Consider the following 13,077-nt stretch of genomic DNA (forward strand, 5'->3'; position numbering starts at 1 on the left):
TTTAAAATTTGAACTATATCATATAAATTGATACGACGAAATACAAGCTACTCCTAGTATATTTATTTTTACCCACTTGCATTCCCAACTAAAGATAAAGTTATTGACCTTGAGTTACAAATATATTGTTGATATTTAGCTTTCAAGTTTGAGCCATATGGAGTTGAACTGACGAACTTTTGTCTCGTTATTGCAGAAAATGTACGTAGGGTCTCCTCGTCAAAATGAAGCCCACATTCATTATTTCCAAAGTACTATATATCTATACCATAGTAAGGTGCTTTTTTTCATCCATTTATCTTTATCTACCTTATCGTAGACATTTAGATATACATGAATACGTGAACGATTTAAAAGATGATACGTTCGTAAGACAAATGTGTCTAATTAGATTCAGCTCAACAAGAATAACTTAAACCTAACATTATAATTATTTTACTTGAAATGTACAAAACCGAAAAAATGGGGTCTTTAATCCGTTACATTTTAACAAAAACAAATTAAATAAGGTGTCGCCTTTGATTTGACTTACCTTATACCTGACACGTATTAAAAATAAGATTTTACAATTTGAAATTAGAATTGATTGAAAGGTCATTGCCAAAATGATCACGTCGTTCAGATGATTTTATTTATTTCATACTATAATTTTTGGCACAACTTTCAAAAGGACCTACCATAGAGCCTCTTAAGTAATTGAGCTATATATTGACCAAAACTCCAACTAACTTTCCTATTTTAACAAAGGGTTCTTTTGTGTCATCATTCATGAACACCAAATGTTCTTTGAGTAATAATACTAACAATCACTCTTTAGACAAGAAGGGGGGCTGATAATCAGTATGGAATATCCGTCTTTCTACTAAACATAATAGATTAAATTCATTATTTATTAGATATTTTCTTATGAATGTTAACTAAGTATCATGGGAGATTGAATTTTTCTGTACTTGTAGCAAATTAATTTGAAGTGCAAATTAAAGAGCATTTTTTTTTTGGGAAAGAAGAACATATTTGGGCAGGAATAGTTAAGTCAGACTTTGCAACTCAAGAGAAAGCAGAGCTTTAGGACAAATTGTGCAAAAAGCATAGTCAAAAAGGTCTTACATCACATCCATTTCCTAAAGTGAGCCTAATTACCAAACTCCAATTTCATTCTGAATTATCTTTATATATACATTGACACTTATTTTATTTTTACAATTTTAAGTTGGTAAAAATTTCACGGGCATCCAATTTGGACATATCGATCACTAGTTATAAATTAGGCTTGTTCCTATCATATGTCTAAAATTCAGATACTTCTATCTCAAGTTCAAAGAAAAACAATAAATGATCTTTAATAATATGTATCTGAAATTCAAACAAAATGATTGCATTAAGTCACATGTCGTTAGAACATGCAAACATAACTAAAATTTTATCATTTATTTCTGAACTTCAAGCCTATATAACTTCAAACACCACATGTCTAAAAAATTATTCTAAAATAAATAAAAATTTTATGTATTAATGTTGAAATTGAGTATTTATGCACTTTAACGACCCTTATAATGACATCTATAACATGAACAATTAGTTCATAAGGATCATCGTCATTGTGTATGAGAGTCTTAGTTTTTAGCTTGGGAAATTAATAAAACATACTAACCTAATATCTCAAGTGGAGTATAATGTTTCTTCCAAGTTAGACATAATATATGGTTTATTCCGCTTCTAATTATTATAATGGTTGATTCCTCGTGACTATGGATAAAACACCATTTTGGTATTAAAGTAGCTTTAATTATTGTCTCATGCCGCAAAGCCCCATGATGGGTCCTATGTCTTTTCTATAATTTTAAAATAATCTGAATTTCATATTAGTATAATCTTACTTTAACTAGAATATAATTGATACAAAGCTTAGTTTAAATGTAGTTCTATAAACCACAAAATTTACTGATGATTAAAGAGGACTTGTCCCTGAAAACAAGGGGAGGACTTCTTCGACTCATCTAACATCCATTTAAGTATGATACTTCTAGTTGCCTAAGTTTTTGATCAATTTAATTAATTTTTAAAGTTAAATTAATTTAATATTTTAAGATTAAAATTTAATTAGACATTAAAAAGTGGACAGTACTCAAAATATAAATTTTCTCATATTAATATAATAAAAATATATATCTTAAATTATTGATCAAAATTCATATCGTTTGACGTTCAAAAAAAATTATAACAAATATTTGAAAAGAAGAAAATATATATCAGAGACAAATTTAAAATTTAAAACTTATATTACATCGTCTCAACTAATATACATAATAATAATAATAATTAAATTTACAATTAAATATTTATAATCCACTAATCATATGCACTAGGAATATACATCAAGAGTTCAATTTTCTACCTAATTTTTCTATCGTCAAACATGAAAAAGAGTTTCATAGATTACTATTAAGGGCTCCTCATGAAGAAAATGACGATGCAAATCTCAACTTTGTTGCTTTTTACCAACTTATTCTCTCATTATTTGGCTTCTTTATTTTCTCCTTTATTAATCTTGAGATCTACTACCATATTCACATAATCACTTCATTTCAATTTGTTTAATTTGTCATATTTTTTTTAGTCTGTTTTAATGAATAACTCTTTTATTTTTAGTAATTCTTTAGTTTGTATTTTCTATCTAACATGTTTAAGACCAAAAAAAGAATATTTTGATATATTTAACATATGTTTAATTATTAAGATCATAAAATTTAAAATAAATCAAATAAATTAAAACGCAGGAGGTAATTCTTTTCTTGCTTTGCAAGTCTTGTACATAAAAAGAAAAAAAACTGCGGCTAGCAGGCCATGTTAAAAAGACATAAGATCATATAAAATATCAACCAAAAAAACATAAAAATTATAAAGTTTACCCAAAGGATCAAAAGCTCCTAACACAGTCGCCTTTGGTACAGGAGCACTTATCTTAAACATTCCAACGTAAATTCTCAATTTAATCGAATTTCATTATTTTGAACATCAGATATCAAAATGAAAAATAAAAAATATATATTCTCAAATAAAGATTCAAAAATGTAAAATATCGCAGTGTGATAAAACAATAAGGGAATAAATTAAAGAAGATTCCCCAATTAGGAAAACTGGCGCAAAGAGTGTCACTAATTATTCCAATATTATCTCAACAAGATCGAAATAGAGAGTCAATTAAACAAAGACATAAACTAATTAATTGTATCTTAAAAGATTCATTAAGACACTAATTAAACATTGGCTGAGACAAACTTAAACCATTGAGTCTGAGGATTATCAATACTTTTTCCATCTAAGCCAACACATTTCCTAACCAAAACTTTATTAGAAGAGTAATAAGTGTCAAAATCAAAACACAACTCTTTCCCATTCTCATTATCAAGATTTGAAAGTTGATAATTTGAAGCAAGTTTCCATGTACTTTGTTCATTATTATTGCAATCTGTTGAAAGTGTTACAGGCAGCCCCTCCTCTCTTGATGTTGTTAGACATAAAGAAGTTCCCGTTAATCGGATCGGCGTGCCGTTTCCGTGGTGGCTCCACCGGCTAGCTCCGATGCAATTACTTGCATATACAATGTTGTTGGATGCAACATTCAAGCACTTGCCACTTTGTGGATGGAATAATAAGTGGTATGTTGATTGCTTTGATTTTGGATCTAAAGCATTCAAAAAACAAAGGTGTTAATTGATTAACATAATGAAAGGACTTTAGTTGCATGCATGCCCTAACAATGTAAAGAATAATTTATGTACTATCAGTGTTATCTCAAAATTAATTATTTCATAATTAGTTATAGCTAGTAAGCTAATTACATACAAATTATTACTTATCGTAAAGATATAATGATAATTATATTACAACTAACCTGATTGAATAAGCATTTTCTACACCGTCAATGTGATTATTTGTGATAGCTAGTAAGCTAATTACATACAAATTATTACTTATCGTAAAGATTTACTGATAATTATATTACAACTAACTTGATTGAATAAACATTTTCTACACCGTCAATGTGATTATTTATTTAGTATAAACTTTCAAAATCTACTTATTTAAAAAAAGTATTTTTGTCAGAAATGTTTTTTAAAGATATGATTTTAGTAGAGAGTAGCAATTTGCATTTGATTATTCAATTTAAAAAATACTTTTGCCGATTTAGAGCATCAATTTCTTTTTTGAAAATACACTTCTAGCTTCTCCGAAACTTTACTAAATGGGTTATAATTATGTAGATAACATACAACATAAAAAATTATTTTACACGAACAAATCACTTAAAAAATATTAGCATATTAAATTAAAATACAGTATCAAATTAGTAAGAGAACTTTTACCTTGGAGTTTATGTTGAATAAGTTGCAATTTTGCATGATATTCAGGACTTCTAAGAGAATTCCACGTGTAATTAAACATCCATCCCAAACGGTTCGTCCATACCCGGTACACTATTTCGGGTATAATAGTTACCTTGCAAGGCCCAAACGGCCCAATCCAAATCCAAATCCGCTAAAAATGAGATAAAGCAACCCATGAACATATTGCCAGAAGGTTTAGTCCCCTTTTGGTCACTTCCAAATTCACTATCCCGTAAGCAAAAATCCTGATTTGTTCATAATCTCTTCCTTAATTGTATCACAAACCTTATTTAGTGTCTGAGTTAAGAACCAATTAGCTTGTACCTGGGTAAACGCGTAACGATGAATTTCGTATACAATTTTATTTCTCATGTTTAATAACTTCAAGGGCTTTTGTTTTAGGAAGGTAAACTCAAGATCATAATCTAATCCTGATATGATTATTAGAATATTAGGGTTTGCCCTATGAATTGTTTTTGCACTTTTCTCAACAGTTTCGTACCATACACTTTGGTTTTGAAGAGGACCACGTAGCTCGTTGCGTAGACTTATGCCAATAACCTAGATAAAAATAGTAAATGACAATCAATAACAACTTTATGGAATAATTCAAGAAAATAATGAAAGGCTAACTAATTGATCGTTTGAACCTTGACGTTGAGCTATGAAGTAGACTAGTTATCTACGTATGATTACAACATTGATATATCAAAGGATGCTCCAATATTGTGTAAAAACAAAGAGAAAACCACACCTTAACTATCGATACTTCTATTACTACGAAGCCCCTTTTTTTGCGAGTTAAAAATCTCCTACTTTTCAAATCACTTATGTTCAAAATGTAAAACAAATTGAGGTGAATTCCTTTCTCAACTTTGATCTATTGAGCTACTCTCTCTTACTACATTTGTATTTTTTATTTGTTAGGTAAAGGTCGGGTCTGCATACACTCTACTATCCTAAATTCCACTTTGTGAGACTACACTGAATCTATTGTTGTAATATAATTTAAATTAAGAAAGTTTTAATATATAAACAAAATAAGTAAGAGTAAAACATACCATTGGTAAATCCTTGTATTTTTTTAGCAACAATATCCAAACCTTTTAGCCATTCTTTAGGTTGAAAATACTTATCTCCCCAAAATCCAATGCCATCATCATTTCCACAACATCACATAGGCTTACTAACTTGATTATCAAGAACAGACATAACACCATGACGGCCCAGTTCTTCAATCACGGCTCGTTGGGCCTCAACAACAGGAAGGCCCAAAAGTTGTGGATTCTTCTGGGCTATTCTTGATACAGCATCATGAAGCCCATTTTTAATAAAATATTGGGCCACAGTGAGATTTGAATAGCGAGTAAATCTATAAGTAGCCCATGTAAGATGAACATAATTGAAGCCCATTAAAGATATGTTCCTAACAATATGGTTTAATGGGCTGTTGATCTAGGCCTTCTGGTAATATGGTTTGTAAATGGGCCGCCAAATTTACACAAACTAATTTCACTCTTTCACTAGTTTCATCATCTATTATCCATCTAGAACTTGTTGACAGAGGTAAGCAATGAGAAAAAGTTGCAAAAGTGCAAAGAAATACAAAAATTGTGGCTAATTTTGCCATTTTTTTTGGTTAGTAGTTCAAAGAGAATTAAGAGAACTAAGAAGAATTGATTGAGCTCATACATTTATAGGAGTAATTAGTGTTGATTTGATGGGATAAAACAAAATGTGTTTCAAAGAAGACCTCCTTGTTTGATATCTACTGAGAATTATGTTCAAATTATAAATAGTAATAGTGTAAAAGAATGTGTCACCAAAAAGATTAATTTAGGTAAGTCATAGGTAGTGTATTGGAGGAAATCACCATGCACGTGTCTGTACATGACGAAATGACATCTGACATAAATTGGAGCATGATTAAACATAAAGGCATTGACAAAAACATCTATCGAGAATTTATCGTTTAAACATCTAAATTATTATTTATCAAGTAATTACTTGCTCTTATCTCGATACTCGTGGTAATAGCAAAGTGTATAGACTTTACACTTAATAGAGTCGCAAGGAATTGTAATACTAATGAATGCATGATGAACTATTCCAAAACCGAAGGATAATGCCACAAACACTACCAACTATTGTAACTTTTTGTATCTTTTAAAAAAATAAGATATTTCCTCGGTATATTTTTATTTGTTTAGTTTTAAAAAATTAAAAGATAATTATACTTAGTTCTTAGTTTACCGTTATTATTAACTAGTTATATGTAGAATTCATTAAAAAAATATGTTAAGTCAATACTAAACAAGTAAAAAAGTAACAGATGAAATAATATAGTTTATTTAAAGAAGTCATGACATAACTCATAGCTAGAGGCAGAGCAAGAATTTTCATTAAGGGGATCAAAATTTAAAGAGTAGACATATAAATTAGTCGAAGAGGGTTCAACATCTACTATATATATAATAATAATAACTTTCAATCAAAAGAAATTCGGCTAAACTCCTGAACTCAAGATGGCTTCGTCAGTGCTCATAGCCAATGGGATTCTATGGTGGAAATATGAGGTTCTAATTAATTTCCAAAATATAAGCGGTGGGACCAAAGAATTAATTTAAGAAATCTTCCTCAATTTCTTAATAGCGAAGCTGATGCTGCGACTTTCATCTTCATACAGTCGGTTTGGACTGAGAGATTTGATGGCATTTATTTTTACGATAACAATAATACATTTTGTATATTTCATAAGTAAAGTTGAATATAGGATGAAAATAGATTTCAATAGAAAAATTATTTTCGATAAATTCTTAAAAAAAATAATAATTTATTTTTACTATTGGTTTCCAATTGATATTCATATATATATTAGAGTTTAACTATTCTAAATTATCATCGAAAATATATTTATAAAAAAGTTTCTATAAAAAGCAATTCAAAGAGGAAAAGAAATTAAATATGAAAAGCTCGAAAGAGAAATGTGGGTGGGAAATTGTCCATAGAAAAATAATATGTATATCCCTGAATTTTATTTTAAAAATTAATTTTTTTGCTAATTTAGAATAATTGACTTCACCCTTTATTTTAATTTTTTTTTAAAAAGATTTCTATTTTATTCTTGGTAATCAAATAGTATAATATTTTCAAATTATGTTTAATAAGAAATGAATTACGATTCATAATAATTATGTATAGACAAGCTTTATTTCGACACTTATTGATTCAACTGTCTTTTTTATATTTACTTTTTCTACTTTCTGACAAATCGATATAATAAAAATATATATGTTAAATTACATAATTCAAATCAACTTGTCTTATTATTATTTTTTTTTAAAAAAAATACCACGTGTGATCATTTCTTTTGAGGATTTAAGATTTTGAAGTATATAAACTTGAAACCTTCTACTTTAATTAAAATCGGTTGTCCAAGTGTCTTATTTAATATTCTAATGGAATTTCATATTAATTATTCTATAGTGCCTTAGTTGATCTGCACGTGAATTGCTTATAATATAACAAATTTCATCGCAGACGTTTGTCAATATGTCAAGTTATCCAGCAATCAACAAAATACAAGTGAAATTTAAATTTCTATTCTTTTTTCTTTTTTTGTGTGTGTGTGAGAAAAAACGTAGTAGAAATCGATCGACATATTTGTTTATTTTTTCATTCGATATTTAAGATCTATTTTATGATTCGACTAATTTAACTTTACATCGAGAAGTTCCACTTTTGAGAGGTTAGTTACTTCCTATCAAAGATGATTCTATATCAAGATTCAAACTTAAAATTTCTAGTTAAAGCTAAAAATAAATAAATTATCACTTATTATAATTATTAATGGTAATTCACATCTAGTAAATTAAATAAAAGGAAGTAATTGAAGCATTTCTAAGTATCTTGAGAGATAAAAAAAATGGAATAACCCATCAAATGGTTATGGTACGAAGGTAGAGATCCAATTTTCCTTGCTTAGAGCCTACCTTCGAGCAGGATATTTAGAATTCATATCTGAAAAAATAAATAATACTTTAAAAATGATGACTAGCTTGCTCGATATTTTTATTTTATGATATTTTTTATATTTATATATTTTCAGTTTAATTAAATATACTGATCTTTCAGATTGTTAAGACACAATTATCAATTTTTAAAGATCAAAATATTATATAGTAGAAAAAAATAAAATAAAAATAAATGGGAGAATGTGAAGTGAATAAGAACATACATTTATTGTTGAAGAAACTCACGATTCTACGTATTAAATTAGACATGACAATACACTTAAAATTTAGAACATAATTCCTTCACGTGATATTTCACTCATTTATAGCGAAGTATCTGTTTTAGTCTGTAGTTTTAGGGAGGTTCCTTTGGGTATTGTACCCAAAAAGTGTCAATTTAGAGATCTAACTCATTATAATTTAAAACTTGTTAATAAATTTTATTTAGACACTCAAATTATAATTTGTTTCAATCGAATACTTGAACACTTAATAAAGTATTTTCAATAGATTTTTTAAATTTAAATTTTAGAACAAAATTTATATATATTTTCAAATATTCATTGGTAGATATATAAACAATTTTTTTTAGTTACACATATTAGCCTCAATATGCTATAGAACATCATGTGTATTCCAATTAAAGTAGATATTGTAACTAAAAGATATAGAAGTAACATATTTTATATGATTAGCTTAATTATCTAAAAGATGTTTAAGAATGTGTACAAATTTTTTTTACCAAAATTTGATTAAATATATAATAAAAATATTTCATCGTATGTTTAAGCTTCATTTAATTGAAACAAACAAATAACTCAAACATCAAAATGAATTTTTTAATAAATTTAAGGAAAAGTCAATATATTTAGATAATTTAAGTTAGATAGGACTTCTTTTTCTTTTTAATTTTTTAATTAATATTTGATATTTATATTGAAATTGAATTAAAATTAAAATTTTAAAAAATAAAATTTACATTGTAAATTAGAACACTTCTTATTATAAATAACTTTATACTAAAAAAAAAACACTCAAATTTAAGACTTTTTATTAAGAATAAAATAAGTTACCCCAAAAGTTAGATGTATTAGTTGGAAAATGAATGACATTAAAAATATATCACCTCGAAAATATCAATTTGTATAGTACGATTATGCTCCCATTTGTGTTTACATTTTAGTCCTTCTAGTATCTTCTATTTTCAATATGAAACGATCAGCTGCCACGCCTATTAAATCGAACGGTCCAAAATCTATCATCCACATACACTAGAATCTCTCTTCCCTTATTCACTAAGTAAGTGTACACAAAAAGGAAAATTGTCTTTAACCCCTCAATTACTCAAAAATATCAATCTTCATCCCTACAAATACTATAGTACCTAATCACTGCATTTCCAATTTGTAAAATTGTATGTTATCATAAACCTATAACAAGAAATGAAAAATGAGATTTTTGTTCGATTTTTTAAATATTATTCGATATATGTGTTGATTGATTCAAAGTATTGTGTTATTTGGTTGATTAATTGAGTTAGAAATAGTTATTTTGTTTATAAAAAATATGTAGTTCAACTTAATTGGTTGATTAAGAGATTTCAGATTTAAATTATTTCAATCGCTTAATCAATTCCATCAAATCACAATGCTTGACTCAATTGGTTAATTCACTATTATATCTTTTTTTTCATATTTAATTTGATATGATTTATTTGCATTGATGATCTACCGCATTAATATCTTCATAAGTTAGAGGTTATACTGCTGCACACATCATCTTTTTCAAATTCACTTAAAAATTACACAAGATATGTTATTATTGTAAAAAGAAAAAAATGAGATTATTATGCCCAAATTTCAAGAGATACAAAGATTTTAAGAGTCGACTCCAGATAGATTTTTCGATTATGAAAAGAGTTATTTTGTCAACCAACATTATAAAAAAATGAATTTAACTAAAAAATTTCAAATATGAAGGAATCACAAATAATATTTACTAATAATCAAAGGACTAAAATCGAAAATTATACCTCTATAAAGTCACCTACAGATTCATTGTAGAACTAAAAAACTCTGATTTTTCTCTCTCAGAATATCTGCAACTTTTTACAGATAAACAATATATATACACTCACCGATTTTCAAGGGTTAGGGTTTTTCTTTGTGAAGTTATGGCGGAACACGAGGAGCATAAAGTGGACAAGGAGGAGCAAGAGGAGTCAATGATGGACAAGATTTCTGATAAACTTCATTTCACTGATCATCAGTCATCGTCGCCGGCGCCGGCGCCGGTGTCGTTTTCTTCGGATTCCGATGATGAGAAGAAGGCGACGTCACCGCCACTGACGACGTCGTCGTTTGGGTCTAAGGTTCGTCGGCTTTTTGGTAGGGAACGTCCAGTTCACAAAGTCTTCGGCGGTGGTAAACGTAAGTTTCGCTTTTTTAAATTTTTGCTCTTTGTTGAATAAAAAAATCAAACTAGAAAGGATCTAGTTGGTTTTGATCGAATGAACAGAAGATACCTGCTGGATTAAGGTTTATGAGCTCGCTCGCTAGTGTAATTTTCATTTGATTGAAACTTCATAGTCTGATTGCTACTCAATTTGTTCTTTAAATATTTTTAGTGGGTTTTTGATTTTATATACCTGTTTGTTGTTTTTAGATCTGGATCTGTATATTAGTTCCAATAGTTTAGCTTAAAGGGAGTGTAAAAGTCTCTGCCTTTTGTTTTAGTGTAATGGGTTCAAATGAAATCAGTCAATCGCCTAGAACTAAGGCGTAGTCGGTTGATTGATGTATTACTTTGTTCAAGATATTGGCTTGGAGTATTATCTTTGAGATGATTATGTTTAGGTTTGATTAAATTTTTAAGCTTTAGCTCAATTTTACTTAATCTTACTTTCTTTTAGTGTTTTTTGGGGGTAGGGATGATTTAAGTTGTAAGAAGGTTGGTATTTAGTTCGAGGGAAGAAGAGTTGTTAGATATATTTAGATCAAAATTTTTGTGAACCTAGATCAAATGGAGTTGATTGGATATTTGAGGATTCATATATTAGCTGATACAACTCGATTGTTGTACTCGAATCTTAGTTCATATGTGGTATTATTTTGGTGGTGCAGCTGCTGATATGTTCTTGTGGAGGAACAAGAAGATATCTGCAGTATTTCTCGGTGGGGCGACTGCTATCTGGGTTCTCTTTGAGGTAGTAGAATACCATTTGCTTACCCTGCTCTGTCATGTTTTGATGATTGCTCTGGCTGGATTGTTTTTGTGGAGCAATGTCAGCACCTTCATTCACAAGTAAGTTACTTTTGCTGTTATACCTTAAATGCTACATCTTTTAAGAAGAATATATGTTAAGAGGATTTGGTATATCAGACCTTAACTAGTTTGTTATTGAGGTATAGTTGATTGATTTTTGGATTGATAGATGTTTCCTTTGCCCTGTGTAGATCTACACCACACATTCCAGAAGTCCACATCCCTGAGAAACCTGTTTTGGAGTTTGCCTCTGCTCTTAGGAATGAAATCAATCGTGTCTTGGCAGTTCTGAGGGAAATTGCATCTGGAAGGGATCTGAAGATGTTTCTTTTGGTGTGTGTGTCATAATTTCTCGTTCCTTGGCATTACATTTGGGAATTTGGGGTTTGCTATTCCATCTTATATAATCTTGTTAAACTTCATCAGGTCATTGGTGGTTTGTGGCTCTCGTCAATCTTGGGCGGTTGCTGTGATTTCTTGACCCTGTTCTACATAAGTACGTAACTACTTCACTAAATTTAGATGCAATTTGTGAGATTTGAGATTGATGTTGTGTAAATTTCTTGGAACAGTTGTTGTGGTGCTCCACACAGTACCTGTTCTATATGAGAAATATGAGGATCAAGTGGACGCCTTTGCTGAGAAAGCCTTGCATGAACTCAAGAAACAGTATGCCGTCTTTGATGCAAAAGTATTGAGTAAAATTCCTCGAGGACCATTGAAAGATAAAAAGAAAGCTTAGACACACTGTTGGGAGGAAGAGAAAGAAGAGGGTGGTCTGTTATGTTATTATAGATGCATCTTGTGCTTGTCCTTTGTGAATCTTGATACAAGATGGTAGAAGTATCTTTTTGGTTCCACGGTTTTGTGTTTTAAGATCGTGGAATTGATGTTGATGTATGAATGACATGTGACGTGGAAGTACTCTTTAAATGTTTATTTATATGGCTATTTTGTTTTAACTTTTTTTGTTATTTATCTTCTCGTCGGTAAAATCCATTGAGGGTGGTGCAAGTGTGATTAGGTAAACATGTTTGTGGGATCCACATGCTGAGATGATGAGGTGGCCCAACTGAAGCTAAAAGCCAAATAGCAGGCAGTATTTGGAGGGACTGAATATTTTAAGTTGATAAAGACTTTGCTATGACAATTTTTGTTCCGCTTTTTTCTCCTGAAATTGATTTTCATTTTGACCAATGAAGGATATTATCAGTTTTCATGTCTAAACTTAAGGTACATCCCCAACATTTAGCGTCTCCCATCACCTTCCTTACCCATCGGGCCTGGGATGGTAATGTTGGTATAGCAGTGTTTGGCCGGGGGGCTAGCAACGTTTAGCACATGGACGTTGCTCCAATCTCTAACTTTTCGGGTTGCAACGCTGTTCTGTGTGTTTTGTACATCTATTCTTA

The 13,077-nt window shown here is 29.5% G+C and overlaps 1 protein-coding gene and 1 pseudogene across 1 annotated transcript; one reads left to right on the forward strand and one right to left on the reverse strand.

Moving 5' to 3' along the window:
* Positions 1 to 3,128: 3,128 nt before the first annotated feature.
* On the reverse strand, positions 3,129 to 6,027 carry LOC129888596 (glycosyl hydrolase 5 family protein-like; annotated as a pseudogene).
* Positions 6,028 to 10,459: 4,432 nt separating this feature from the next.
* LOC129890111 (reticulon-like protein B4) lies at positions 10,460 to 12,627 on the forward strand. The gene is made up of 5 exons (XM_055965652.1): positions 10,460 to 10,830; positions 11,524 to 11,704; positions 11,857 to 11,998; positions 12,092 to 12,161; positions 12,238 to 12,627. Exons 1-5 carry the CDS (start codon positions 10,575 to 10,577, stop codon positions 12,405 to 12,407), a joined length of 819 nt encoding a protein of 272 aa, XP_055821627.1. The 5' UTR covers positions 10,460 to 10,574; the 3' UTR covers positions 12,408 to 12,627.
* Positions 12,628 to 13,077: the final 450 nt, after the last annotated feature.

The sequence above is a fragment of the Solanum dulcamara genome, chromosome 5 (genome assembly GCF_947179165.1).
Source record: "Solanum dulcamara chromosome 5, daSolDulc1.2, whole genome shotgun sequence".
In the NCBI taxonomy this organism is placed as follows: Eukaryota; Viridiplantae; Streptophyta; class Magnoliopsida; order Solanales; family Solanaceae; genus Solanum; species Solanum dulcamara.

Excerpts from the sequence above, each read along its gene's own strand:
- LOC129890111 (XM_055965652.1), top strand. The coding sequence starts at position 10,575 with ATGGCGGAACACGAGGAGCATAAAGTGGACAAGGAGGAGCAAGAGGAG. Across the intron at positions 11,705-11,856 it reads GTCAGCACCTTCATTCACAA|ATCTACACCACACATTCCAG; the intron begins GTAAGTTACTTT and ends TGCCCTGTGTAG. Across the intron at positions 11,999-12,091 it reads ATCTGAAGATGTTTCTTTTG|GTCATTGGTGGTTTGTGGCT; the intron begins GTGTGTGTGTCA and ends AAACTTCATCAG.